At 36.6% G+C, this 27,677-nt stretch overlaps 2 protein-coding genes across 9 annotated transcripts in view; both read left to right on the top strand.

The window, feature by feature from the left end:
• Positions 1–9,652, top strand: part of LOC131430449 (Kv channel-interacting protein 1-like) — a 251,462-nt gene extending 241,810 nt beyond the window's left edge. For all 6 annotated transcript variants that reach the window (XM_058595456.1, XM_058595457.1, XM_058595458.1 and 3 more), the window contains one exon: positions 201–9,652. In XM_058595456.1, coding sequence (XP_058451439.1) covers positions 201–311 — 111 coding nt within the window. In that variant the 3' untranslated portion in view covers positions 312–9,652. The remainder of the gene's footprint in view (positions 1–200) is intronic.
• A 6,540-nt stretch (positions 9,653–16,192) lies between these two features.
• The window catches only part of LOC131430452 (GATA zinc finger domain-containing protein 7), a 242,298-nt gene continuing 230,813 nt past the window's right edge, over positions 16,193–27,677 (top strand). Inside the window, exon 1 of one of the 3 annotated variants that reach the window (XM_058595463.1) lies at positions 16,193–16,722. The gene's annotated coding sequence lies outside the window, so the exon portion shown is untranslated. Of the gene's footprint in view, positions 16,723–23,170; positions 23,583–27,677 lie in introns of those variants that run through there. The other 2 variants (XM_058595462.1, XM_058595464.1) reach the window with 2 other exon arrangements.

The raw sequence follows: 27,677 nt of genomic DNA on the forward strand, positions 1-27,677 counted from the left end.
GAGAGAGCTGGAATCCAATGTTTATCACCTGACTGAACACGAACTGTTGGTCACAGCCAACTTAGCATCGAGAACCGCATTCGCACAGAAAAGTCCAGTCGTTTAATTTTATGCCATTGGTTCCACGTGCTTAGTTTGCTTTCATTCCTTCATTGCTTCTTACCCAACCCGACACACAATTCATATTTACTTCTTTGCAGAAAATGGACCGCAATTGCGATGGAAAAATTACTCTGGACGAGTTCATCGAGTGCTGCACCACCGACGAGAGCATCCGTCGTTCGATAGCAGTTTTCGATACCATCTTCTAAGCATGCTGTGTGACAATGAAAGAGTGATAAAATTGTTGACAGCAGTAACCCCCTTCTTCCCCCCCACCATCTTCCCCTTCCCCATCCCACAGAAACCAGTGTGATAAAATGATGTGAAATTGTCGTTTCTTCCAGTACATTGTTCCTTATTATCAGCCCGCACTACTGCAGCAGGTTTTCCCGCTATCCTTAACTAAAGTGTTATCGTAGAATTGAATCCCCTTTACATTGTCCTTGTTCGAAAACGATAAATGATCAGCGCTTAACAGCCATCCTTCAGGCAAGGAATAGTATGTACTAGCATGGTGTGTAGGGTCAAGCCAACGATTTTCGATTGCAACGGAATAGGAAAATAGTAGTTCGATCAACAAGTGTAGATGTCACACTACTAGCGCAAGCAACAGCTCTTGTATAATCAACACACATACAAACACACAAACACATCGCTCCTAGAGCGAGTGAATGCCTCTACTTGACAACGAAATTATGTAGGCCATCGATAAGTACACATTGCCAATGGAGAGTATTCGCCAGGTTTTACCTACCTATACGATGCAGTGCTGATCTAATCGTGTAAACTTACGACCGGCATTGGGTTTAGCGTTAAGTCATTCCGTTGCAAAGTCTCGTACGGCACATGACTAGGCACACTCCCGGTATCGTATCGTATCGTATTGTCAAACAGAGCGGTGTTAGACACTTCGGATCGGGATATACGACGAGAAATGATGTATTACCTTGCCATTAGATGAAAAATTTTACTCCGAGCAATTTCGATCATAGCTTGGGATAACAACAGAGCTGATTAATGTTCCAACAAGCATTATTTGCTAGGGATATTGTTTCGTATATTGCATTATAGATAGTATGTAATAATAGCAATATTGTATGCAATTATCAGAAGGCAATTTTGACATGTGGTTAGGGTTTGTGTTGAGATGCTTCCCATACTGGAGGTAGAATTTTGTATTGCTTAGTCTCAACTATAAGGATACATGTTCTGTAATCACTTACTAACCCTTTTTCTTGTCTTTTGATAATTAGTTGATATAGGGTGCGTTCGACATTCGAGGACATTTATATATAAATACTACTGTGGGCAAAAAGTAGCATAACTTTTGAATTATATTTCACGTGGAAACCTTATTCGTCGAAATATTTACCTTTTTTCTGGGTTGGTATGACTGTTGGTGACATCTGCGTCAAGTGTCACGCAAAATATTCATTAGTGATTAGTATACGTCTGTCTTTTTGAAATATTAAAAGTGCAATCGGCAATTTTACAATGAGTGAAATTATTCAACAAAGAAGTTCCATTAAATTTTGTGTACGGAATTTCTGGTGCCGAAACGTTCAGAATAATTGTATGTTTTTGATTGGTACAAGTTGTTCAAAGAAGGTCAAGAACGCGACGACGAACCGCGTCCAAGACGGCCATCAACATCAACTGAGGATGGACACGTCAATAAAATTAAAAGAACCGTGCTCGAGAATAGACGATCAACAGTCATATCAGTTACTGAGATCGTTGGAATATCGGAAGGATCAGTAAAACCCATTTTGAAGGATCATTTGGGCCTAAGAAAAGTGAAAGCCCGATTGGTTAAAAAATCACTCAATTTTTTCCGAAGAAAGAACAGCGTCACGTTAACGTCTGTAAAACAAAGCCAAAAATTCAACCAATCGCGTTCCGCAACCACCGTATTCGCCTGATTTAGCACCCTGCAGCTTAGGGCTATTCAGCAAACATCAAACGACCGCTCCGGGGAAACCGTTTTGTGTCAATCGAAGACATCAAACGTGAATCGCTAAGCGCATTGAAGGCTATTCCGGAAATTGACTTTAACAACTGTTTCGAGGATTAGAAAAAAAACCTGTTTTAATCCACCTAGTGGTGTAATGATGCCTTTCTCATATCAATCATACCATCATGTATAATACTGTGGTATTCTTCAAAATAATTCTCTTCGATTCTTAAAAGAATAATCGAAATCGGTTTGTTCGACCGTCTACTGGTTTATGTTTTTTTTTTCTAATGGTTTTTCGTCCTTTTCAGTGATGGTATAAATTTTTTACATACTTTACCCTATATTTCCGGATCCGGATGAATTTCATGAATTAAGTATGGTACCACAGGACCTTTCATTTGAACCTAAGTTTGTGAAAATCGGTCGCGCCATCTATGAGAAAAGTTAGAAAACATATTTTAATTTTTTTTTGCGCATTTTACCCTGTACCTCCGGAACCGGAAGTCGGATCCAAATAATATTCAGGAATTTTGTATGGGACCACAAGACCTTTCATTTGAATCTAAGTTTGTGAAAATCGGTTGAGCCATCTCCGAGAAAAGTTAGTGCAAAAAAACGTTACACACACACACACACACACACACACACACACACACACACACACACACACACACACACACACACACACACACACACACACACACACACACACACACACACACACACACACACACACACACACACACACACACACACACACACACACACACACACACACACACACACACACACACACACACACACACACACACACACACACACACACACACACACACACACACACACACACACACACACACACACACACATGATTGCATAACCTTTCTATATGAGAAAGGCAAAAAACGTTGGTACAAGTGTATTGGGGCCGGAGGTGATTACTTTGAAAAATAGGCGAAATAGATTTGGAAGAATAAATAAAGAATTTTGATATAATGAAAGAAAGTCTTACTACTTTTTGCCCACAGTAGTACGTACACACTTTTTTTCGCTCAATCTCGGCAAAATAATTGCCTAGATTTGCTCCGCCGAGTATTCGGTAATCATCTCGACAAAAGATAAAACTGCTGAGTCTCGGTAATCTTAGATTCGACAAACGGTAGAGAAACTGACCAACACTATAAAAATAACTGCTTGCATACAAAATTTGAACACAACCTTGGCGAAGAAGAGCTTAAGAGCTGAGGCCAGTAGGTCGCGTATAACCACGTGGCTCGCTCTGCGTTTTACATATCCCTCAATGCTCTCTCGCAAATGTGCAAAACAACTCTCGATGTGGCCAAGTGGCCAAGAAAGTTTTGATATTTTCGGTTACAAGTTTGACTACATCACATAAAATCCAATAAAGCTACCGCTTGTTTGGCAGCCTTGCTGAGCCGATTTTATTTCTCTCTCATGTTTCGTTACGTTACCAGAATACAAGAGCAGAAAAAAATGGAGCCGCCATAGAAATGGACTTACCATTACAAAAATAACATTCACTTAATTTTTATCGCGACAACATATATGGTTTCATGCACTAATCGCATCTAAACTAAATTATCTAGACATTGTCAGGAAAGATTTTTGATCCATGCTTTTGATGGCGAGATATTCAATGAACAAGTTGAAAGTTGCCTTTTTCAGCTATGCAATTCTTCCTTCAGAAAAAAGACTTTCTCGACCGCTAAAGTCAAACAAGCATTCTGAAATTTTCACAGAATAATCTAAACTAATTTTCTAAGAGATTGTCAGTTGGGGTTTTTGATATTCGTCACCGTTTCTGAGAAAATCAGATTTGAAGCGTGCCCTTTAAAACGCCCTAAAACACACTGGCCTCAGCCCTTAATTGGTATGCTCTGATCTAGTGTCATGCAAGCTCGGAATTCCATGTTATGTCGTTTCCCCATCAGAAATTGACAACTTCCCCTGGATAAATTTTGAGTGCTTAAGATTAATTTCTAATTTATATTAGATGATCTCGATTGATAATGAGAAATAGTTTATCGCTTCAACCGAAATCGCAGAATGGTAGAGAAACTTAACGCTAAAAAAAACTGCTTGCATAAAAAACTTGAACATAAGCTTGGCGAAGAGAAGCTTAATTATCGAAATCGCAAGTATGTACAAAGATATAATTGCATATATTTGGGATAATGGTGTAATTTCGTCGGTTATAAAACAAATGCAAATCAAGACAAATGATGTTCGGTGTTGGTTCGGATTGATTGAACTTTTTGATTGTAGATCATTAGAAATTTTTGTTGCCTTGTTCCACATCAATGGTCGAACAACCCCATGGGGCTGATCCTTGTAGTTTTTTTTTCTACAATTTAAACATTCAATTGGAAATCAAGAGTTCGTTGTATTTTACTTATGTTTCAAGAACGTACCATTGTAAATATGCCATTCGGACTAAATGCCGATTGTCGGAAATGTTGGTTGGCATGTTGTTAAAGCTCTTCGATATATCTTATAAAGACTGGAAGTTGCTTTCTACAAATAATCTACAATAATTTGTAGTTATCATACTTACTGAATAGATGGGTCCTTTTGACTTATTCAGTTTCTCATAAATTTTAAAAAGCATGAGAAAACCATAAATAATTGAAAAACAATGTTTCATAAACCATGGAAATAATGAGGAGAATTAATCACGCTTGCTTGCCTTTGGACTTCGATCGTCTGGAGCAGCAGTCGCCAGTAATAAGAGCAGACTTTTAGCTTGGTACAAAACCTCAAACGCTCTGGTCGTGCGCTCATTTGGACTTCGGTCGTCGGGAGCAGCAGTCGCCAGTAATGCTTTTTAGACTTCGCTCATCAGGTGGAGCAGTCGGCTATGAAAGCAGACCTCAAACCTCAAAACTTTTTTTTTGGGATTTAAAGACTTTTACAAAGTAAGAAAAACTAAAATAAGAACCCAGTTTTCTCATTTTGTCTTAGCGAAAACACAGCTAAACTATATGTTCCTGTAATTTTCACGTTTCGGACCAACGTTAAATCTTTACAGTCCAAAATCCTACAATTATAGGGAGAAAAAAATTAATTCGGTCCGTTTTTGTTTTGGGGTCAAAAAGGCATTTGTTGCAAAATAAAAAGAATTTTACGATTAATCAAAGTATCAAAGTCCATCGCTAGTTACTGCTGTTTCCCATCTCTTAGGCAATTTTCGAATTCCATCTCGAAAACATGTCTCGTCTCTCGAGGCGATCCAAGTTTGAAGTCAATTTTCGATTTCTGCGAAAAAAGTAAACCGTTGACCTGCCACATCGTGCTGGACCCGTCGGAATCAGAAGGAGCAATGTCAGGAGAATGCGACGGGTGCGACACTTGAGCGTTTCCAAATATTTTTTCACGACTTTCGCGACATGAAGCCGAGCGTTGTCATACAGGAGAATAACTTTATCAAGTCTTTGCTTGTATTCCACGGCGGTTCTTCTCGTAATGTACGGCTCAAACGCATCAATTGTAGCCTAAACCGATAGCCTGGTTGTAGCAGCTCAAAGGACAAAATACCTTTTCGGTCTAACCAGATGGGCAACATGACCTTCGTATCATGAATATTCGGCTTTCGTGTTGATGTTGAGAATTGACCGGACATACCGTAGTATTTTTTTCTTGTGGCTATCATAGAATATCCATTTTCCACTTCCAGTAACAATTCGATGTGAAAACCCTTTTCTTTTGTTGCCTTCGAATCAGCTGCTCGCTGATTTAATCGTTTTAACTGCTCGTTGAATCATTTCCAATGCTTCAGCAAATTCCTCTTGCGTTTGACTCGGATTTTCATCGAGTAATGCCTCCAACTGTTTTCCTTAAAACGCGAGGCCTGCCAAAATCTTCATTCTTGAAACGTCAAAACCATTCCCTACATAATTTATCAGTTGGAGTATTGTTACCATAGACATCCACTAGCATTTGATGCGCTTCAGCTGGAAACAGTTAAAAGCAGCTTCCAGTTAAAACAGAAAACTAACATGAAATTGCAAATAATTAACACAGAGAAAAGGAAGGTTTTTTAAAGAAAAAAAAACTCGAAGCAATTTGAACTGAATATCAATGGCAGATGTCTAACTTTTTTTACTATCGTTATCAGCTGTTACAGGCAATCTTTTATCGTATCAAAGAACACTCACCAGCAACTCTTCACACGATTGAATCAGTGCCATCAAAGAGAGACGGATATCATCGCAGCAACAAAAAACCGGCATGGTTCATTTAACATACAGGGTCCGGCACTCGAAGTGTAACCAATTAAAAAGGCCATAAATTCAGTTTGGAAAATTACTTTTACTTAATTCAAAGTACAAAATGTGTAAAAATAATACAAAATTCAGAATCAATTCACTTTTGCTCGATATGACCACCTTTTGCCTTGACTATGGCCTTGAGACGGTCAAAAAACGAATCGCAAGCTGCCGAATGTGACTTGCAGGTATTTAGGCCCACTCGCGGACAATAACTTTTTTCAGCGCCTCGAGACTGGTGTATTTTTTAGTTCGGACTTTGCTCTCCAAAATGGCCCAAAGAGAATAATCCATTGGATTCGCATCTGGTGAATTCGAGAGCCATTGTGTGGACGTGATGAAGTTCGGAACGTTGTTTTTCAGCCATTCTTGGTTCACTCGAGCTTTGTGAGACGGTGCCGAGTCCTGCTGAAACATCCATGGTCTGCCACCGAAATGTTTGTCTGCCCACGGCTTCAAAGCAACCTCCAGAATACTTTCCCGATAATATGTCGCATTTACCTTGACGCCAGGCTCGATGAAAACGATTGGAGAGCGCCCATCTGCGGTTACAGCGGCCCAAACCATTATCTGTTGCGGGTGCTGCCTCCTGGTGGTCAATCGATTACTCAAATTCTCGTATGAACGGTCGGTCAAGTAAACCCTATCGTTTTGAGAGTTTACGAATTGCTCAATTGGAAAAATTTTCTCGTCAGAAAATACAATGTTCGGAAATTGACCGCTTACGGCCAAACGAAGCAACTCCTTCGCTCTCTCCAGTCATCAAGTCAAGGCAAAAGGTGGTCATATCGAGCAAAAGTGAATTGATTCTGAATTTTGTATTATTTTTACACATTTTGTACTTTAAATTAAGTAAAAGTAATTTTCCAAAGTGAATTTATGGCCTTTTTAATTGGTTACACTTCGAGTGCCGGACCCTGTAGAATAGATACCAGTGCGAGAGCGAATTTCTCTCGATGACCTGTCTGAGAATCAAAGGTTAGCTCGCTGGGGATTCTCTCTAAAGCAACAAACGGTCGCTTATTCTCGTTTCGCGATCCGATTCTGTATGGGCAGTCGATAATTGCGATAGAATCATTTTACTATTGCCGCTTATTTTAACTGTGTGCATATAATCTTTGTATAAGTTGCATCTATGAAAATAGCTGTAAATGCTCCACACAAGGGTTTTGAAATATTGCAACCTAGTATGAGAAACATCAAGTTGAATCATCGATTCGATTTTCTGCGATAATTGTCAACTTGCGATTCTCTCTTGGGAAATTCCACACATCAACGATCATTATCAGACTGTAATTTTTTTAGGGCCGTGAAATACTCAGAGTATGAGGTGGAGCGAAGAAGTGCAGAAAAATTCTCTCGCGGTTCATGCATTGAGAGACTCGATTTCTTGTAGCATCTTCTACCGGATTGAAACTGTTGTATACAATATAGATAGCAATATAGCAGCTTCTGTCAAATTTCCGGCAATCACCAACACTGGTTACAGTTCAATATTCATAACAGCCAGAGCTATCTTTTGAAAACGAACCGAACTTATTTGTAATAGTTTAGAACGGGTTCAGTATTGAACGATTTTGAAACACTTTTGTTGGACTTTAAGCTGGGCAGTTTCGACCTCAATAATTGTCAAATTGACATTAGTTAGGATTGGAACAAACTCCGGTTCAGCCTTAAGCAACAAGGCAACCAAATTTTACACACTAATGCAAGGTTAATACATCTCCTCGATTTCGATCACAAAAAAACTGTAATTGTTCCATTATCATTTCTTCCTATATATCGCGCTTGTATCTGCTTGAAGCAACTCTAGTCAATACAGAAATATCAAATAAAACAAGTGATATAAATGTTGTCAATGTCAGAGATAATAAATAAATGCATGGTTGCTTTGCTTCCATACGAATTGATAGAATGTAGCGCTAGTATAGCTGCGATTTTTCTGTGGCATGAATGTGTTCAATGGATATCTGTCAGAACTAAGTGTTTTAGCATTTTTTAAGTATATTGTTTAGCAATTCAGCATGTGCAATATCAAATCAGTGAAGTCGAAATAAAAGAAAAATACAAATGCTTAGCTGTAAATGTTCGTGTTGTTAGTAGTAGGCTAAAACAAAACAAGAAAATAAAAACTTATGTTTACACACTAAATGTATACCAACAGAACATATAACTAATACTTTATCAATTTAGGTTCTGTTAAACTGTTGAGCTCATTGTTGTCGCATTGAAGACACACACATTCAAGTTTTGTATGATGATCCCGTTTTAATATAAAGCATGAGAATCCAAAAATATATCAAAAACCCTTTCCAAATCTCACGCCAACTGTTAGATGTTCCAATTTTTTCCTTAAACTTATTATGAATCTTGCCACATAATCTACTTATCAACATAATCAATCCTATAACTTTGAAAACTTTTGCTACCGTTTCCTGTTGCTAATGTCTTAACCAAGCATGTCTATTGTTCCATTATGGTTAATCGTTCTAAATCTTTGCAATACTCAGAACTCCGTAGGAGCAAGTTGGTGCAAAATAAATGTCAGTGAATGTATAATATAGTGATGTATACTTTAGCGGGTGAACACAGATGCCAAGAGCTTCTCGACTGTACGGAACCAAGATGGTGAACCTGAAAAACAAAAACAAAATAAGCAGAATGATGCAAATCAAAAGTAGATAACAGAAAAATAAATATATCAACAACTCACTGGAAACCCCAGCCAGAACGGCCCCTTGCCGAGTAGTCTCCTTTCTGATGTTAAAAAAAACCTGAAAAACTCCAGTGATAGACTCGTTTACATACAATATTATACATGGTGATGAATGTTTTTCAAGTATATTTTTAGTACACCCGTTCGTAGCTGTTTGTGAATATGAGAGAAAAGAATTTATCAAATCGAACAAGCCGGAAGCAGTGCTCTCCGTCTTTTATGTCCCGAAGAATTTTTTAATTGGCGTTTTTATACTGTGAACTGAAACCAATTGTTGTTGTATGTTTGTTTGTCCCCCTGTGATTTTACGAAATTATGTGCAACGTAACGATGTACTTGTACGATGTTGTTAATTGACGTGTTCCAGTGCCGATTCAGATAATTGCACACTGATAAATCCTACTTCTGTAACAGTTGTCGTTAAGTATAATAAATAAGAAAGCAGATGTTTGAACGCAGAACAGAGCAGAGAACAAAAATGTAAAAAAAATAAAACAAAGGTAACACTTTTCAGTTGTTTCGATGTTCGCACAACTCAATGCATTCGTCAAATGATTAATAAAGTGAAATTCTATAATATGTAAATTGGAACTGCTTCGAAAGGTTGTTTCGATGTGTGGATACTAAACTGTATTGAAAGAAATTACCCAAACTTTGTTGTCTATACATTCAGTTTATTCATTCAATGCTGCCACTTGGTCCTTTTATCCTTTTCATACCATCAGGAAAATAATGTGAAGTCATAACAAATAAGAAGGGGAACGTGCTACTTGAACCAATTTATTCAGATTCCTGCAAATTTATTCCAATTTTCTAAAGTGATTAGGTTTCGAATGTTTTCAATTTCTTTCACCAGATATATTATATACAAATAGGACTCTTTTGTCAGTTCTCCCTAAGGGACTCACTAGTGCAAAATTTTTTGTACCCCCTCCACAAAAAAAATGGTAAAAATAGCGGGTGGGTAATGTGAATACGAAAACAACTGTCATGTTCCTTAACACCTCCGAATATCAATTAGTTGATCAATTGTATGAGTTATGCAAGCATTCCCCTTTTTCAATTTTTTCGCAAAAACAAAGAAGGCTTCACTTGATCTCGATTGCTGTGAATTTCACACAGCGAAAAGTGCACAAATCAAATCAAACAGTTCTAGATTTGCACTAAACTGAAGATATTTACCTTCGATTTGCGATCAACAAATTCTTATAGTTCTTTAGAAAACTTTTAGAGCCATTAGGCTGATTTTGTGTGATGCTCTCCACCGTTGTCCTCTTTTCGTTGTTTTTTCACCAATGCAAACAACTGGTAGCTGTGATGTAATCGCTCTTATCAGAAGCGAAACTAGCTTTGCAAACGAAACACAATACATCTACTCGCAGTGGCGATAGAATTCAAATTGATCCAATTTTTGTTAAGAGGTTTCTTTTTACGTGATTTCGTCTGTAGCTTTTTCACTAATTGGCGGTCCTAACGGCTATAAAAATAGCAGCATATAGAATTTTAATTTCGATTATTTCATTTCGGATTTGCATTTCATTGAAAGAAACTATCAGGATGCTGTACGGGATTCATTCCTGCCTTTCAGAAGGACCAAATTGTGGAACTACGATATTAAACACTGTTCGGCACATTTTTCTCGAACGGTTTGTTGTACAGCAGCAGTTTTTTTTAGTTCTCTTCCTCAGAACACGTTCTGATTGGCTGTTGTTGACATGGGTCAAATGAGACAGGTTTTTCAATAGTGTATTGTTGAAATACTTCAATGCTTTTGCTAAACACGTTTAAGTTGAAAAATTTCAATTCTATTGGTAGTTAGATTATATAAATCCTTTCACAGTTAACTGAGCTATGAGCTTTAAATATACGAGAAAGGCAAACGCGCCATATGAATTATCCTCTTTGATACTCGTTTATACCAACCATTTCAGAAAAGTTTAATTTTGAATTATTTGAGATTATGTCACACAACTGAAAATTTGATCATAAAATTGTAATCATATTTCCGATGGCATGTAGCAAAAATTATGTTGATTCGTTAGATACAACAAGAGATATTCACGATCAAAAACTTATCACTCTCTCAGAGGGTAAATTTTGAAAAGGCACCTCATAGTAAAGTAAGTCGTATTCACGACAAAACATAATATTTTAATCAAAAATAATAGCTGCCTATTATTTTTATTTCGGTTTTCTTGTTATAACGTAGTATCTTTTGTTTAAAATATACGCAATAAAATTTAGAGCGTGTTAAATTTAATACTCTATTTTTCATAGCTCGCCTGCAATTTCTTTCGAAAGTGGAAGTTGACAGGTGGCTTGTTGGCCGTTGTCAAAAAAAGAACGCGTGAAATATTGGCATATTGTCGCAAAACTGAAATGTAGAGGCGCTGCTTGTTTAGAGCACGCTTAGAAAAAGTTACTCAGAGTTTGAGTACTTGTTACTCATTTTCAAATGATACATGGAAACGTCACAAATTGAGTAGTTATCATCAATGATATTGAGTAACTCCTACTCTAAATTTGAGTTTAACAACTCGTTTTTTTTGTTACTATTCGCAAGATCAGTCTAAAAGTTGTAATAACCATTTGAAGCAACAGGTTGTATATTTTGTTAGTAAGATCGCGTATTTCGAGGGTGAGTCGCTCAACACAAACGGTGTTGTGTCTGCAAAAACCGGAATGATAAACTCCGTGTTGTGCTTTAGAATCGAAATAATATGCTCAAATGTCATTTATGAGCAATAAGTGTATGATTGGTGCCTGAGCATAACTGACATGTATGTTAATTTGCGATTGACACACTACTCCAAGCGATCACCACTTGATATAGTATTGAGTTCAATTACTTAATATTTTAATACAATACACTCAGAAAAGGAGCAATTTTTTTGCAAATTTGGTAAATGTGAAATAAAATTTCACTCAAAATTTGAGTGATAGTTACTCTATTTTTGGTACATGATCAAATAAAGTATTACTCAGTAAATGAGTAGATTTTACCCAAATATCGTTTCCAGTGGAAGAACTCATATTTGAGTAACTTCGGAGTTACTCTAAATTAGAGTTGTTCCACTTTTTCTGTAGATGAGTGAGATCTTACTCATTTTTGAGTAACTATTTTTAAGCGTGAGATGATTCTTTCAGCAAGAACTGTCATATCGGTAGGAAAATTTCTAATTACTTCACATTTTCAACGATTTCTTATGAAAACGGGCAAATTCATTTGAAAAATCATAGTAGAAGTTGAAGAAAAAATTTTTATTCTGAGATGGTAATGTTGATCTTAGTTCATTGTGCGAAATCTACCGGTTATTCAAAATAGAGCATTAAACTTGGTTTGATAGCATTTTTCAAATGCCTGGAAATAACATATAAAGTATCCAAAATAATTAGCACTCGATCGCTATACATTCTAGTACTTGAGAAATCAACAATACACTGGTTTCTGCTTTAAAAATGTTGATCCGAAACACCTAACCGTACCCAATTTCACACATTTCTGAAGATTTTTCATGTTTCATCGTAGTTCACACTAAAAAAAAGTAGTAGTAATCACTTTGAAATCGATTTTCTTCTACTCCGTGTGTACTTTTATTACTGATATCTATTTGTACTATTGAATAAACGATAAAAATGTTGCAAATCACTAAAATGGAACCAAGAAAAGGAGGATTCTTTCGGAAATTTTCATATCGGCAGTAGTGATTTGTAACATTTTTATCGTTTATTCAATAGTACAAATAGTAGTACAAATTGAGAGTATCATCTCTAAACAAGCAGCGCCTCTACATTTCAGTTTTGCGACAATATGCCAATAGAAAAAATAGAACGGCATCGTACACGGTAAATTGAAGCTACTTTGAAGTAGGTTAAAAATGTATCCAGATTTGAGTTCATATAGTTGAACTCCAAAAAGAGGTAAAATAAACTATAAAATGAGAGTAGATTGTACCATTTTTTTTGGTACACGAGTATTACTTATAAATAGGTAATAAATTATTTGTAATTTTTACCCAGAAGTGGATGAAAATGAAATTTACTCATTTATTGTTCTGGGTTCTGGGTATACAGTGAACTCATGAATGTATGTTGAATTTCTAATCTGAATTGAGGAACTAAATTCAGTTCCAAAATCTAGATAAGAAACCACTTACAGAAATCTACTATTAGGATTCAGTTCCAGAATTTTAGTTTTAACTTTTGAAACTGTATTCTGAAACTAAACTCTAAACCACGTTCCACGTCAACACTGAGGGCTATATGAAATGCGAGACAGAATTTTTTAAATGCGAGGCAGATTTTGTCAATATAAAAGATTGATCTAATTACACAAAAACAAAAAGTTCTAAAGATAGTTTTTTCTCAATACGAAATACGAGGTAGATTTTTCGAAACTCGTCTTCAAATTGAATAAAATAAACAAATCTTACAATTTGGCAAAAATCTGCTATAAGTCGTATCATGTGATGAAAGTTTTGACGCGGTGATTTCTCCACAAAATGATCAGGATAATCGCAATTATCTTCAACGGGTGCTGTAAGGGTTAATTGGAAGTTTCACGGTCTCACCCTAGCGGAAAACCGAAGAAACATTTGACTGCTGTTCGCATGAGTGAATCGAGTGAATAGTATGGCTCTCACCGTGCTCTGTAGATCTCTTTGGAAACACACAGCGGAACTCACTTGTTCAATGTGGTTGTGTACGTAAAAAAACGTGAACGATTCCGGATGAGATATGAGATTATAACTTTTAGGTAAAGTGGCTCTAGGTGGTTTCCGTAAGGGACGTGCAAAAAATACTCATAGATGAGTTTTATTTACTCTACAGTTGAGTCGTTTCAGGTTTATACGGTTTACTTAATTTTAGCTTATTGAACGAAACTCTCGCTGTTGGATAGTTTTGCTCTTTGTATTTTGACAACAATGGAAGGGCAGAATGAAAGAAAGGATTCAAAAGAACTTAAAATTAAGTAAAAAGAAGTCAAATAATAGGTAGTTTTTATTTTCCGTGTATAAATGGGTTTTATGAAGTATCACACCGGTGGACACAACTGTCGCATCATGCATTCGAAGAAGATTGTGTTTCAAAATCACGCGTTTTTTGTGATAACGGCCAATAAGCCACCTTTAAACATTCACTTTACAAAGCAATTATAGGCGAGCTATGATAAATTGAGTATTAGTTTTAACATAAGACAAAATTAATTATGTTTAAGTTTGGGCCCCTGAATGTTCAGAAAAAACTTTTAAATATATCGTTTACTATTATGATTTACACTCAATGAGTACCGAGTCTTTCGGAATTCCTCTTCCAAGTGAATGTTGATTGGTGACTTATTGGCCGTTATCACAAAAACGCCAGAAATGCAGAAACAAAGTTCTGTGCTGTCACAAAATGTGTAAGAAGATCTTTGAATTTTGTTTTGAGCGATTTAATTTGCTCTATTTTTTTCCACCTAGGCAAAGCAAAGAATTTGCCCTTTCTGTTTTAACAGACTTCGCACCCGACTCTTAGTGTACAGAATCTCATTGCATGGCTAGTACTATGGATCCTACTGATACTAAGAATCCTTCCAGGTCGGGGCTCGAACATACGACAACTGGCTTGTAAGACCAGCGTCCCATGCATTGAACCGCCAACCCGGGACGCATACACCTAGGCACTGCTAAAATTAAACGATCGAAAACTGCTATGAGCGACTGAAGCGGGGGCGAAAAATAAATGTGCTGAGAATAGCAATTATTTTAGTCTTTCTCATAATAAAAGGTTATGCAATCACTAAGAAAATAAACTTTTTAATTGGAATCCGGAAGGCCGACTTTCATATTCCATTCAAATCAGTTCGTAGAGATTCTCGAAGTGGTAGTAGGAACTGATTTTCCAAATCAAACAAAGATTCAAACGAAGGTTATTATGATCCCATACAAAGTACCTGAATTTTATCCGGTTTTATCTTACGGTTCCGGAAACAACGTGATATGTGTTGGAAAATGAAAGTAATGTCTCTAACTTTTCTCGAAGATCGTTTCATAAGCTCTCTCTGTCAATTTCTGCACTGACGAGTCTAAGACGAAACGTAAAGAACAGTAAAAACGGTTGCCCTAAGCACAAACATAGGCTAACCCCTAAATGAAGTTTAAATTAGTTATTTCAACTTACGCTAATTTCGAAGGATAGTTTTAAAATACTTTTATTTCTATTTATATCTATATTCAAATTGTCAAATGCTTTCAACAGTAGTTAGGCTCTTGTGTCGTGGGACGATCGAATTATTCACATACCACAATCAAGCCCTGGTATATTAATTTTTATTATTTCAAATAATGCGGTGCTCCAACTATTCGATCGAGATAGAGATCCTGCATCAAATATTATTCATACATACTTTTGAATTGTTTAAAATCCCCAAAGAAAACGAAACAAGCAGATAAATTTTTTTTTTTCAAAGCATTATTCACGACAGAAAAATTCTCTAGTTTATAAGAAATAAACTGATACGGTTCATTCAAACAATAAATTTAAGATCACAGATAAAATTAACCATTTTTTTCTTGATATAAAGCCTAATTGAGTCAACTGATACATTGCCAATAACATCAACTCAACTGTTGTTGACATGTAATAAAAAGTTAGTTGATTTCAGTAATAAATCAGCCGAAACCAATCGTTTTTCTCGATTTCTTTCTAGATCATTTTGGATTCATTTTAGATGAGAATTTTCTTTTCGAACTTGTTTGAAATATAATTATTGATTGAATATTTTATTTATTATGCCAGGCATTTCGAAAATGGCATTGAACCAAGTAAAATGCTTTCTTCTAAATAAACCACAGTTTTCGCACAATCAAATAAAATCGACATTACCATCTCAGTGTTAAAAGCTTGTTTTCCACTTTTGGTAAGGGGTTTTAAATAAATTTGCCTGTTTTATTTAGAAAAATCGTTAAGAACATCAAGAAATTTAAAATGTTTCCTACCGCTTTGAGAGCTTTTGATGATATCATCTCTAAACGAGCAGCGCCCCTGCATTTCATTGTTATGTCAATGTTCCAATTGGAATCATTGACGAAAGAGTTCCCCATTCATTTTTGCGGTGAGGAACTCAGTACAGCAGAGAGTGACCGATTAAAGCAGATCTTCGTCTTCTTCGGTCGGTACGTTGCGTAGTGCCAAGCAAAAAGTTGTTATCCGTGTGGTTGAATTCCTGTGGTTGTCAGAATCGGAAAAAAGTGCGAGAATTTCAGATGGATACTAGTGTGAAAACTGCCAGCTAATTGATTTTCAAGTGAAACCGCTAGTATTTACAGCCGGGGTTGCCCGTTGCTTCGGATGTGCGTATAAAATTTCCGTCAGATTACGTTTCTTCGTTCTTTCTTCCTTTTCCACTGTCCGGTGGATGTCGGTATTTCTGTAAGCTGTGAGCATTCTTCTTCCGTTCTGTGATTGTGTTGTGTTCTTTGCTCGCATGAGTTCTGCACCACCACCAGTTAATGTGAGTGTGATTATAATTCAGTGAGTTTCGTTGGTTTGTGTTCGATGAGCAACGTGATTGCCATACCAGAGATTCCATTCTGGTACGAAAGTACGTACAGTGCGGCCAGATTCTTTGGTGAATAAAAAACGCAAAATAGTTTTTAAGTTTGCGTTGAAACAGTAAGGTAAGTCGACTGAAGGTGTCTCGTAGTGATATAGGCTAATAAACCACAAATCAACACTCAATTTAAATAGTAATTCCGTAGAATTCGGTACTCTATTAGCTTCTATGACTAACAGAGATAAAAGAATTCTGCGACCCGGTGAACGACCGCAACTAGGTTAAAGCCGGATAAATAAACGATATAGAAAATAAGATAAACAATGGCTTACGTCTGGTGTTAACAGTTCTAACATTTTGCTGACCTTCTGGTCATAGTTTGCTTGTAATTACTTTTAAAAGTAGTTGTATACGGTTGGCTGATTGACCGTTATCGCAAAAAACTCACAAAGTTGAAAGCATCCGTCTTTAAATGTTTAATAATTAAATTTATTTTAAACTGTAAAATGTTTCGATAAATGACCTAATTTCCTATTTGAATATTATTATTTCGGTTCTATTTCATCATTGGCCGAAAGAAATTAAAAAAAAGTATGTTAAATGAGATATCTTTTTCAACAAAAATTTCAAATGAACATATTTAAATCAAATATTTGTATTTCACTGATAATACAACAAAATAAAACTTATCGAATAAAAGTTATGAGCATATTTTTATTTCCATAATATTGTTATATCACATATGAAATTGAATATTTGCTCTTTGGAAGTCCTAGGAAAAATCGAAAAATACAATAAACATCGAAATCCCTTGAAAAGTTTGCGGGCCAGCAATTATTTAAAAAAATTGATGAAAAGAATTACTCACGGAATGGTGCTTTCGCATGCACCGGTGTTGCGGAGAAGGCATTTTCCGGAGGGAGCTTTACCATTCTTCTCAACTAGCTAAATTTCATGTGGTACCAAATAAAACTAAAATAAGTAACTATAGAAATCCTGGTTTGATATAGCAAATATTGCTGCTTGAAACTACAAAACATAGTTAATTTTTCTCAATGGATAAGTTTTAATCAATATTTGGATCAACATGTTTTACTTGTGCGTCCTGCCAATTTCTTGGTGAACAATTTCACAATAAATTCAATTTGGAGAGTTAGTTCTAAATGAACGAACTCTAGTTTAGTTTAATAATTGTAGCGCTTTAAATTTACAAACTTAGTTAAAATAAATGAACTTAAATTAGTTATTTCAACTAACACTTTTATCAGTGAAATTCGTACATTGTTGTTTGCTTTTATGAATAAAAGGATTGCTTTTAAACTAAGTTGCAAGGTGAGTTTTGATTCCACTTTAATTCGATTTATATTTCTTTTCAAATCCTTAAAAACCAAGCTTTTGATTGATGTTGCAATCTTCAAGACATTCATCTTTTTTATCGTGAAACGATCGACATTATTCACGTACCACAATCATGCCCTGGTATTTTAATTAGTATCCAATGATTCGGTTCCTCATCTGTTCGGTCAAGATCTCTGCATCAAATATTTTTTGTAAAGAAAATGTGTTATGCAATTTGCATGTGTTCAATTATCAATACGTACGCTTACTATACATAATAAATGAAATAATGAAATTAACCGAAACAAATATTTTTTGTCATTTGACTGGACCAAAATTTTGATTCAAATCAAACAGAGAATAGTGTTAATGTTGAAGGGACATATTAGTTTAAAACAATCATATTGTAGCTACAAATCTTTATAAATAAATTCAAAATTCGATTAACTGTTTTGTTATTTAAACGTGCTCCATTTTTTTGCATGTTAGACCAAAATAGATATAGCTTCGAGTTTTTGCGTCACTATAACAGCAGTATCGCACAACTTTTTCTGCGCTATTGCTTCTTTGAGCCGAAGCGAAGACTTATATCAGCTGTTTTTCAAGGAAGGGCGATTCTAACATTGACAAGAAAAACATCGACTTTGGTTTCAAGTCCTATTTTGAAATTATCTTAAATCCTTAGATCAATTTTTGATTAGTCGATGAATTGTTGGTTTATATTCAAAAGTGGCCCTTACACGATCATTAAAAGTGTCATTACTAAGTAATGACACTTCTGCTCAAACGCTCGTCATTACTGCATTACTGTACATCATTACTTTTTAGCATTACACGTTCATTATTAATGATGAGTATTTGTAACTACTCCAGCAATAGCAATATTTTTATTTTCGTTTAGCTGAAAATAAATTTGATTTGCCATTGAAACGTTAAGGTTAATGAAATATTAACAATTTAAATCTACACTTTGTCATTTTTTCGCGTATAGTTCTAAAGATATTCATCACTTCCACACAAAAAATAAGAAGAAGAAATAATGTTGGTAATGATGGAAAATCCACAATTCCATCATTACTGAACTCGTAGACCTTACACGATCATTAAAAGTGCCATTCCTTTTTAGTAATGACACTTTTAATGATCGTGTAAGGGCCGCTAAAAGGTATGCAAATTTTACCACTCCTTCTATATCCACTGTATAAATCAACATAGAGTTTCGCCCTTTTTCGATTTGTTTACTTTTGTGCTTCCTGTGTTAATTATGAAGTTACGACCTTGTGCAATTGACTGGTTTCCGCGATTAAAACAAATCTGCGAGTAATTTTATAGTCTCACTTACTATTTCCAGTAGTAAAAGGTTCGGAAACGATCTAAAATATAGAAAATAAATTGTTTCGCCCTTCCTTACTAGCAATTGAAGTATTGCCCTGTTTGTTGGCATGGAACACGGAGGGCGAAACTTATATAAACACAGGTTGGCAAGTGACCGGGAAAATCGGGAAAAAGTCGGGAATTTTAGTGCAAATCCGGGAAAAAATTTACTAGCCCTAATCGAAGTAAATCATAATTTCCTGTCTAATAAAATGAAAAGTTGAAGGCAATACTCCATTTTGTGTTTAGGTGAGATGATGCTTTGCTGGATTTATGTTAAATTTCAGAATAAGACAACCATTTCGCGGTTAATTTTAACTTTTGGTTGAAATCTGACACTTGAGTGGTTATTTTGTGTCCAGTAGTTAAATTTCGCTAAAACTGCGGCCCATTTCAAAATTTGACGAACGGAAAGTTAGTTGGGTTTATTTTCCACTGGAAATAATTTCAACTAATGAATTAATGTTAGAATTGGCATTGTAAGATTTTTTTCAGTGTCGGAAAATAACCATTGTTCTGTCAAAAATAACCATGCTCTCGAGTAGCTCTATTTTTGACAACATCTAATTAACCACTCGAGTGTCAGATTTCAACCAAAAGTTAAAATTAACCACGAAATGGTTCACAGCCTAATTTTGCATAATATGATTGCAATAGAAATATCAGGTAACATGTTTACAATACTTGTGTTGTAATCTTGGTATTGATTTCAATAGGATTCACAAAATTTAAAAAGCTGTCGACTTTGACCTTGACCACCGTTTCCAATGAGTATTTGGTTTCCTTCTTTTTGAGAGCTGAAATTGGTTTCTGAGAGTTTGTGAGAAACCTTAGAAAGGTTTAGAAGATGGTTTGATTTGTTCAGTGAATGTTTAATGTTTAATTACAATCACAAGAATGCGGGTGTTGATGTCGACGAAGAATCAAACTTAGATCATCTCAGTCACTAGAGGCACAGATTGTTGTTGTTTTTCCAGAGCGAAAAGAGTCCATTTCAGGAATTTTAGTAGGATTTTGTTCTGTTTCGCCAAAATTCTAGAAATGGGCAATCCGTTCACGAACATTTCAACGAGTTATTTCTCCTCGAAGAGTGAGTAAATTTGAATTGATTATTCAATAATGAGAGTTCTCTATATAGAAATGAAAAAAGGACCGGTGTGTAATGTCAGAGACATAACTGGATGTCGTGAATACGAATAAAACTGACACGATTTCTTTATACTTTCGAATTCGAATTGATAGCTGATCGATTGTGTGAATTGTGAAACTTTTGACATCGATTATCTCATTTCGGATTTGCATATTTCATTAAAAGAATCTATCAAGATGCTGCATAGGATTTATTTCTGCCTTTTAGAAGGACCTCTCTACGATATTTAGCACAGTTCGGAACATTTTTCTCGAAGCGAAAAGTGCACGAAGCAAACCAATATTTTGAATTTCCACTAAACTGATGAACCTTCGATTGGCAAAGAAGTAATCTTAATAGTTCTTTAGATAACATTTAGAGCCATTAGAACGGCTGATTTTATATTGTCCACTTTTCGTTTTCTTTCTCTCCAATGCAAACGACCAGAAGCTATGTTGCGTGATGCAATCGCTTTTGTTTGAGTTGAAACTAGCTTTGTGTACAACCCGCAAGATATCCGCTCGAAGTGCCAAATGATGCGAAACTGGTTTAATGCGTCTTCTCACCTTGATGACCGGAACGCAAATGAGAACTACGACCTGAGCGTTTGAGGTTTTTAATCACGCAGAAGGTGCGCACTCCGAAGCCGCTGTTTGAATCCGTCTTCTCGCCCCGACGTCTGCTTTCATCCAACGCACTAGAAGAAATGATCGATTTTCGACCACGGTTTGCCTTTTATAACGTTCAGTTGAAGATATGTCCCTGACTACCTAAAAAGCGTCGTCCTTGCGCGAAAAACCCAAGCAAAAGTAAAGAGTTTTCCGTGTTATTTTAAAATTGTCAGAAAACCTTATTTTTGAGTTGTTTGTGGTTATCTCACACTGTTCAAAATATTATCCCATATTCCTGATCATATTTTTGATGAAATGGTGAAAGAATTATGTTGCTGCCATTAATACAAGTCGAGATATTCACGATTAAGTTCTGCCCATTCTACCATATGGCTAATTTTGAAAAGGCGCCCCATAGTAAAGTAAGTCGTATTCACGACAAAAAATCTTAAAGGATGTATACAAGTTAGTTACCTTTGATAACGTATAAAAAGAGAATGATTGTTGGTAGGAATACATGCAAAAAGAACTCACTATTATTGAATCTGTAATCTCTAGCTCTCATATTATTTTCGAAAAAAACAAACAAAGTTTTAGGAGAGCGAAACCAAAAAGCTTATAACCTGGATAAAATAAATGATATATCAAAAAAGAAGAACGAAGAACGGTTCAATAGAACTATGAGGTATTGAGCGATTCTTTGTAAAGAACGGTTTTGCCCATATCGATAATACACTCCTAGTTTGAATCCTAAGAGTCTTGAGAACTAATGATTTTCCAGATAGCCTTAATAAGACTTATTTAGTAGTAGTCTTACAAAAAATTAAATAGTTTGGAAAATAACAATTTTAATTATAAGGCTTTAAATTTTATTCTTAATTATTTGGCTTTCAAATGACTGATGGTATTTCTGGCAACCTATAAAACGCCTCATACTTAAACAAAAACCTTTTGAAAGTCTTGTGGCTCAGCGTTTCGTTGATAATGCTATATTGAATGCTGGGAGCGTAATTAACAAAACAGCTGTCGAACCGAAGAAACGGTTTCTAATCAAGATTAGAGCTTATATTTTCACTCTGCAGATCTCCATCTGTTCACCCTGTTCACAACCGGAAGTCGTATCCGGATGAAATTCGTATGGGATCACAAGAAAATCGGTTCGGCCATCTCTGAGAACATTGATCGCTCTAAAACGTTACATACATTCATACATACACAATTTCCGATCTTTACGAACTGATTCGAATGATATATGACACTCAGCCCTTCGGGCCTTGGTTCCAAAATCGGTTTTCGCAGTGATTGTATAACTTTTCTATATGAGAAAGCCAAGAATGACTTCTTTCCATTGTTATGTGCACTTGGCATAATGAATATTTTCTATTTCTAAATCGGGATACCCAAAAAATACTTTATTTTTTATCTCCCGATGTTCTTTTCGATATGGGATTTTTTTAGAAATATAAAAAAAATACTGAACATAGGCGATTTGAGCCTGTTCTAAAACCGGGAATTTTTCGTCTCGCACAGCGGGAAAACCGGGAAAAAACCGGTAAATTGAAATCGGCAATTCACTTGCCACCCTGATGACAGTTTCGCCCTTTATAGTTCTTTGTATTACTGAGATTGTTTACTTTTGTACGATTCGCCCTTTGAAAAACAGCTGATATGCGATTTTATCACGATTCGTTGATTGAAAATCGAGTAATCGGCAACACAACATGACGGCTCCAGTGATGAGATGACTATTGGTACAATCACCCGACGACAGATGTAATGCCACCTGTGTATTTTGTATAAAATCTGTATGCGCATAGAAAAATCTGTATAATGTAGGTAAATCTGTAGAAATGGCATCTCTGCTTTCACTTCACAAGAGAAATGTTCGTATAAACACGAACTAGTCGACATTCACATACCCATACACTTTGAAGGAAGTAAGTGAATAAACGATGAGACTCACTGCTCACCATTGCGACGTGTGAAACAGATTCACCACCCACTAGACACGGCTCGCGTTCATTGATGTTCGCTCACTTGACAGTTCTGCCAGTGTCAAATCGCGTTGTGCATGCACTGGTATGTGGTGTGTGTGTGTGTGTTTACCAATTCACACTGTCGCAAAACGTTGTATGAGCGAGATTTAGCAGAGCCAAGCAGAATTACTTTACTACGCCAGTAGCGAACATCAGAGCCAGTGTCGAGTTTTTCCTCTGCGGACGGGTCGCGATATACCTATACTTACCTAGGTAACAAAGTGGATGCAAAGATTTTCCGATCGGTCGACATTAAATTTTCTTTCTGTGGTCAGATTTTATACCACTAATGACGAGAGTAATGGTTGTGCAGTGCGGAACACATTTCGCGAAGTGAAACGGTGCCCGAACTTGGCAACAATTTAAGCTGGAAGTGCCCGAAAGCGGTGGAGTTGAAAATTTCAAGGCCTCCACCCGTTCGGGATCGAGTGATGAGATTGAAGATCTTGCGGCTGCAGAAACGACAACTACAGGAAATGTTCGGTTTCAAGCACAGGTAATTAAAATTTATTTCCTACTGCAACATCACTTCGGTTATCGTCCCGAAACAGAGAGTTCTTCCTTTCTACAGGAAGAAAAGTGAAAGCTCTTCCTTGAGGAAGAGTGATTGTCCTTTCTCTTTGTGTGGATGACCTGCACTTTCCTTTTTTTTGCCGGTGCGATCTATCGGCGGCTGCCGTAGATGAGAACATTTCGCTCACCGTTTGGTGTGCGGATTGTCCGAAGGCCTGGCATCGGTCCAGCTCGAAAAAATATCTTCGAAATCCCTATTCCGTCTACCTTGGGGTACCTTAGCAACCACCCGGAAGTGGTCCGCAGAAAAAAATTCGGGGCAATGGGAAGAAATTTTCCGGAGAGGTTCGATATTTTCCTGTTCCTGTGAAAACAAAGACATTCGCCGAGACATGCGTATTCCGGCGGATGGGTACACTGTACTCGTGCTAGCAGCCCAAAACGTGTGCACCAAAGCGAGAGGGAGAACCGCTATAGGTAGGTCGTGCTTTGCCATGCCTTGCCGTTTGCTGCCCGCACCCGTGTACGAGAGCGAGACGCGATGAACGGGTCCAAAGTTGCCATTCAGTTTTACACCACTCTAGAGCCAGAAAATTGGTATCCATCTGTGGGTGCCCGGGGTGACCGGCCGGGAGGAGTAGCGAAATGCTTACACACACTGGTCGGTCTCATGTTGGACGAATCGATTTGATGGTGGTTTCTGGGTTTTTGGAAGTTTCGGTAGATTTTCGGTGGAGGAACGGGTGGCCAATTGAATGTTGATCGTACAGACCGAATAATTCTGATCCGTTCTGTTGTTCCCCGGTGTGGAGTTGGATATGTGTATGGAAATTTTGGAAAACAAAGGACTTAGCATTTCAACTTGTTTCGGAAAGTTGAAGTCTGGAAACGAATATTAAAAATTAATTTAAATCCGGCATCTAACGTACTTGTGTTTTTGTTTGGAAATTGGGATTATTTTATTCCTTACATTCAAGATGAGATTCTTTCATTTGTTAAAAAAAAATTCTGGTATTCGTTGGGTCTTAACATGAAAATTAAACTCGGTTGATTTTGATATTTTTGGAAAATAGAGATAATAAATTTGGTAAGTTTATTCCATCCAAATACTGACACTTTGCACCGAAGTGATACAACCTGAATGTCTCCAACGAAAACTGATAAGACGTTTAATAGTTTGCTAGCAGTTAGTGGAAAGGTTTGAACTAAAACAACACGATAGAAATATAAAAAAATATATTTCAAAATCGAAGAAACAACTTCTATTCTTCTTGTGTCCAGCCAGAAACAATCTAAGGTACAATTTCGAATTCTTGTATCATGCTATCGATATTCTACGTAAATTTGTTATATCTATAATATCCGTGATGGAAATCACGAAAAAGTTCGAATTAGCGTAAAACTATCTTATTTGGCAGGCTTTCTGCGTCTGTGGAAAGTGACATAAAATTTTCGAAAAAATGCGCTCCCATCCTATGTGAAATTCACCAGACTGAATGCCCCCAGCAATGTAATTTACCTGATTTGCCTGATGCAGCACAATGAAGAAGTTCCAATTTTGGGTTGGATTTAGCTTCGTGCCATTTTCCTGAAAGTGAAGCTGACACGGTCAAAGGTAGTAAAAAGCCTTGGTATTACATTCCTGTGGTGGAATTTGACCTTCTGTTTCAACAGACTTCGCAGCCGATTCAGAGTGTACAGAACCATTGCATGGCTAGTGCTACGATTCTACTGACACTACGAATCCTTCCAGTTCGGGGCTCGAACATACGACAACTGGTTTGCAAGACCACCGCCAAAAACAAAGGTAGTAGGTAGGTCGAAAAACGTTTTTCTAAATCTCAAAGTAAATTTTTCTCAAATAAATCGACAGTCCAACGACAAAAGCACCTAACTGCAAATGACAGTATCTGTTTACTTACGTTTTCTTTCACGATTTACCGAACCAATTTTATATTTGATGCCTCACTCTTCGCCAAACTTTCAAAGTAAAACCACAAGCTTTCGAATCATATTGGAAACTGGAGAAATTTCAGTAATGGCTCCGTAATAATTAATAGAGAAAGTAAACAAAGAAGAGAGGCTCTCATTCTCCTGTTAGGCCCTTTTGTCGTGGGACTATCGAAATGTTTGTTGAGATAACACCAGATCTCGATGTTTCAGACATTTTTTAAGACATTTGGCAGCAACAAAAAAAATTTATAGTTTTGCGAGATTTACGCAGTTTTATTTATATTTTTTGCGCGGTTTTTTTTGTGGCACGTATCCTCGACGTAAAAAAAATCTCAGTGTAACATGAAGTATCGTAATCATAGTTTTTGGCATCGAAGTGTTGGTCCAAAAAAGAGCCGGCTATTTTCACTTCTGCGATGCAAAACATGGTTGAAGGCATTTTCAGGCGTAAAGTGAACTGCATACAGCAAATCGACAAAACTGTCCCCTCGGTGGGTTTATTGTTTATTTCAGTACCGGCTTGCTTATTTTTAGGGAGGAAAATGTCAGTACATTCTGATCGATTTATTGGTCCTTGATCAAATCTCTTCAATGTGCTAATTAAATCTTTTCGATGTTAAACAATGTTGAATGCGTAAAATCACTTCAGTTAGTTACAGTAGCCATTTCGAGAATTCAGATCCAGTACTCAGATCAAAATTCATGTCCAGATACTCCTTCGTCTCCTAGACAAAATGCGACTAAAATTTTGATTTATTGCCAAAATATCAACCGCATGAAAAATCCAGATTTTAAAAACCTGTAATCCTAGGAACTGAAAGTAACGGGAATGATAGTGTCACAAGCGAAGAAGTATTTTGAAATAAATCTCTTAGTCAGAAAAAATCTGGAGTTGATGTCCTCATAATCATTAACTTTTACTTCTGCAGAAATTATTACTCCTAAACATGAAGAATTTGAACGTGTATGAGCCAAAACCTCAATATCGGATAAAAGTCATATTTTCTGCTCTGTTTACTTTGCATGGAATAGAACAGCCTCTGGACTACAAGTAGTTTGCATCCTGGCGTACCTCAGGGCACTCACCTAGGGCCTCTTCTCGTTCATTTCACATATGAACGACATTTCCTTCATGCTCAAAAATATAAATGTGCTTATATATGCAGACGACATGAAACTCTTCATGGAAATTAGAAGAACCATCGACGCTGTAATATTTCAGAAATTCTATTCCAACATAATGTTAAAAAAATGTAACTCAATAACTTTCAGTAGGAAAAACAAAACCCAACATATGGACATGTATTTAGGAAATCAAATGGTAGAAAAATGTAAAATTGTTCGTGATTCAGGCGGAATCGTAGAGTCCAAGCTCACATTTGTGAAACATTAAAGACTGTCCCAGAAAGTATGGACGCAACCAAAAACCGCTGCCATTTTGCAATGGTTCAGAATCTGTCAATTCTTATGGGTGCGTCCTGTTTACACTCTTCTCTAACCACTTGTGCAGTTGTTTATTCGTTTTCATTAGTTTGTTTCGAAATGCGTGGACTTTCAGCAGAACAACGTCAAAAAATTGTGTTCAAATGATGCACAGAACGATGAGAAAGATAGCAAAAATGGAAGGAGTAAGTTAAAAAGCCGTGCGAAATGCAATCAGGAAGTTCGGTAAGCTTAACACCTTTGAGGATAAACCAAAAACGGGTCGAAAAAAAGGTCCTGCTAACCCTCAGTTGGATAAACGTATACTGAAGGCGTTCGAGCAAAAGAAGGAGGTTTCAGTTCGGGATGTGGAAAAAAAGTGGACACTTCGAAGTCAAATGTTCTTCGTGCTAAAGAACGTTTGAATCTTTGAACCTATAAGTAACAGAAACAACCAAAACGTAGTCCGAAACAAGAAGCATCGATCAGGCCGAGGGTTCGAAAGCTGTACAATACGATTCTTGCTGGAAATTTGAACTGCATAATCATGGACGACGAAACCTACGTGAAACTCGATTACAAATCCTTGCTGGGACCACAATATTATACGGTGCGAGAAGGGCAAGTGTTAAACCAGTCCGAGACATCGATTGAAGTCGAAAAATTTGGTAAGAAAGCTATGGTCAGGCAAGCAATTTGTAGC

Source organism: Malaya genurostris, chromosome 2, assembly GCF_030247185.1.
Source record: "Malaya genurostris strain Urasoe2022 chromosome 2, Malgen_1.1, whole genome shotgun sequence".
NCBI classification, from domain to species: Eukaryota; Metazoa; Arthropoda; class Insecta; order Diptera; family Culicidae; genus Malaya; species Malaya genurostris.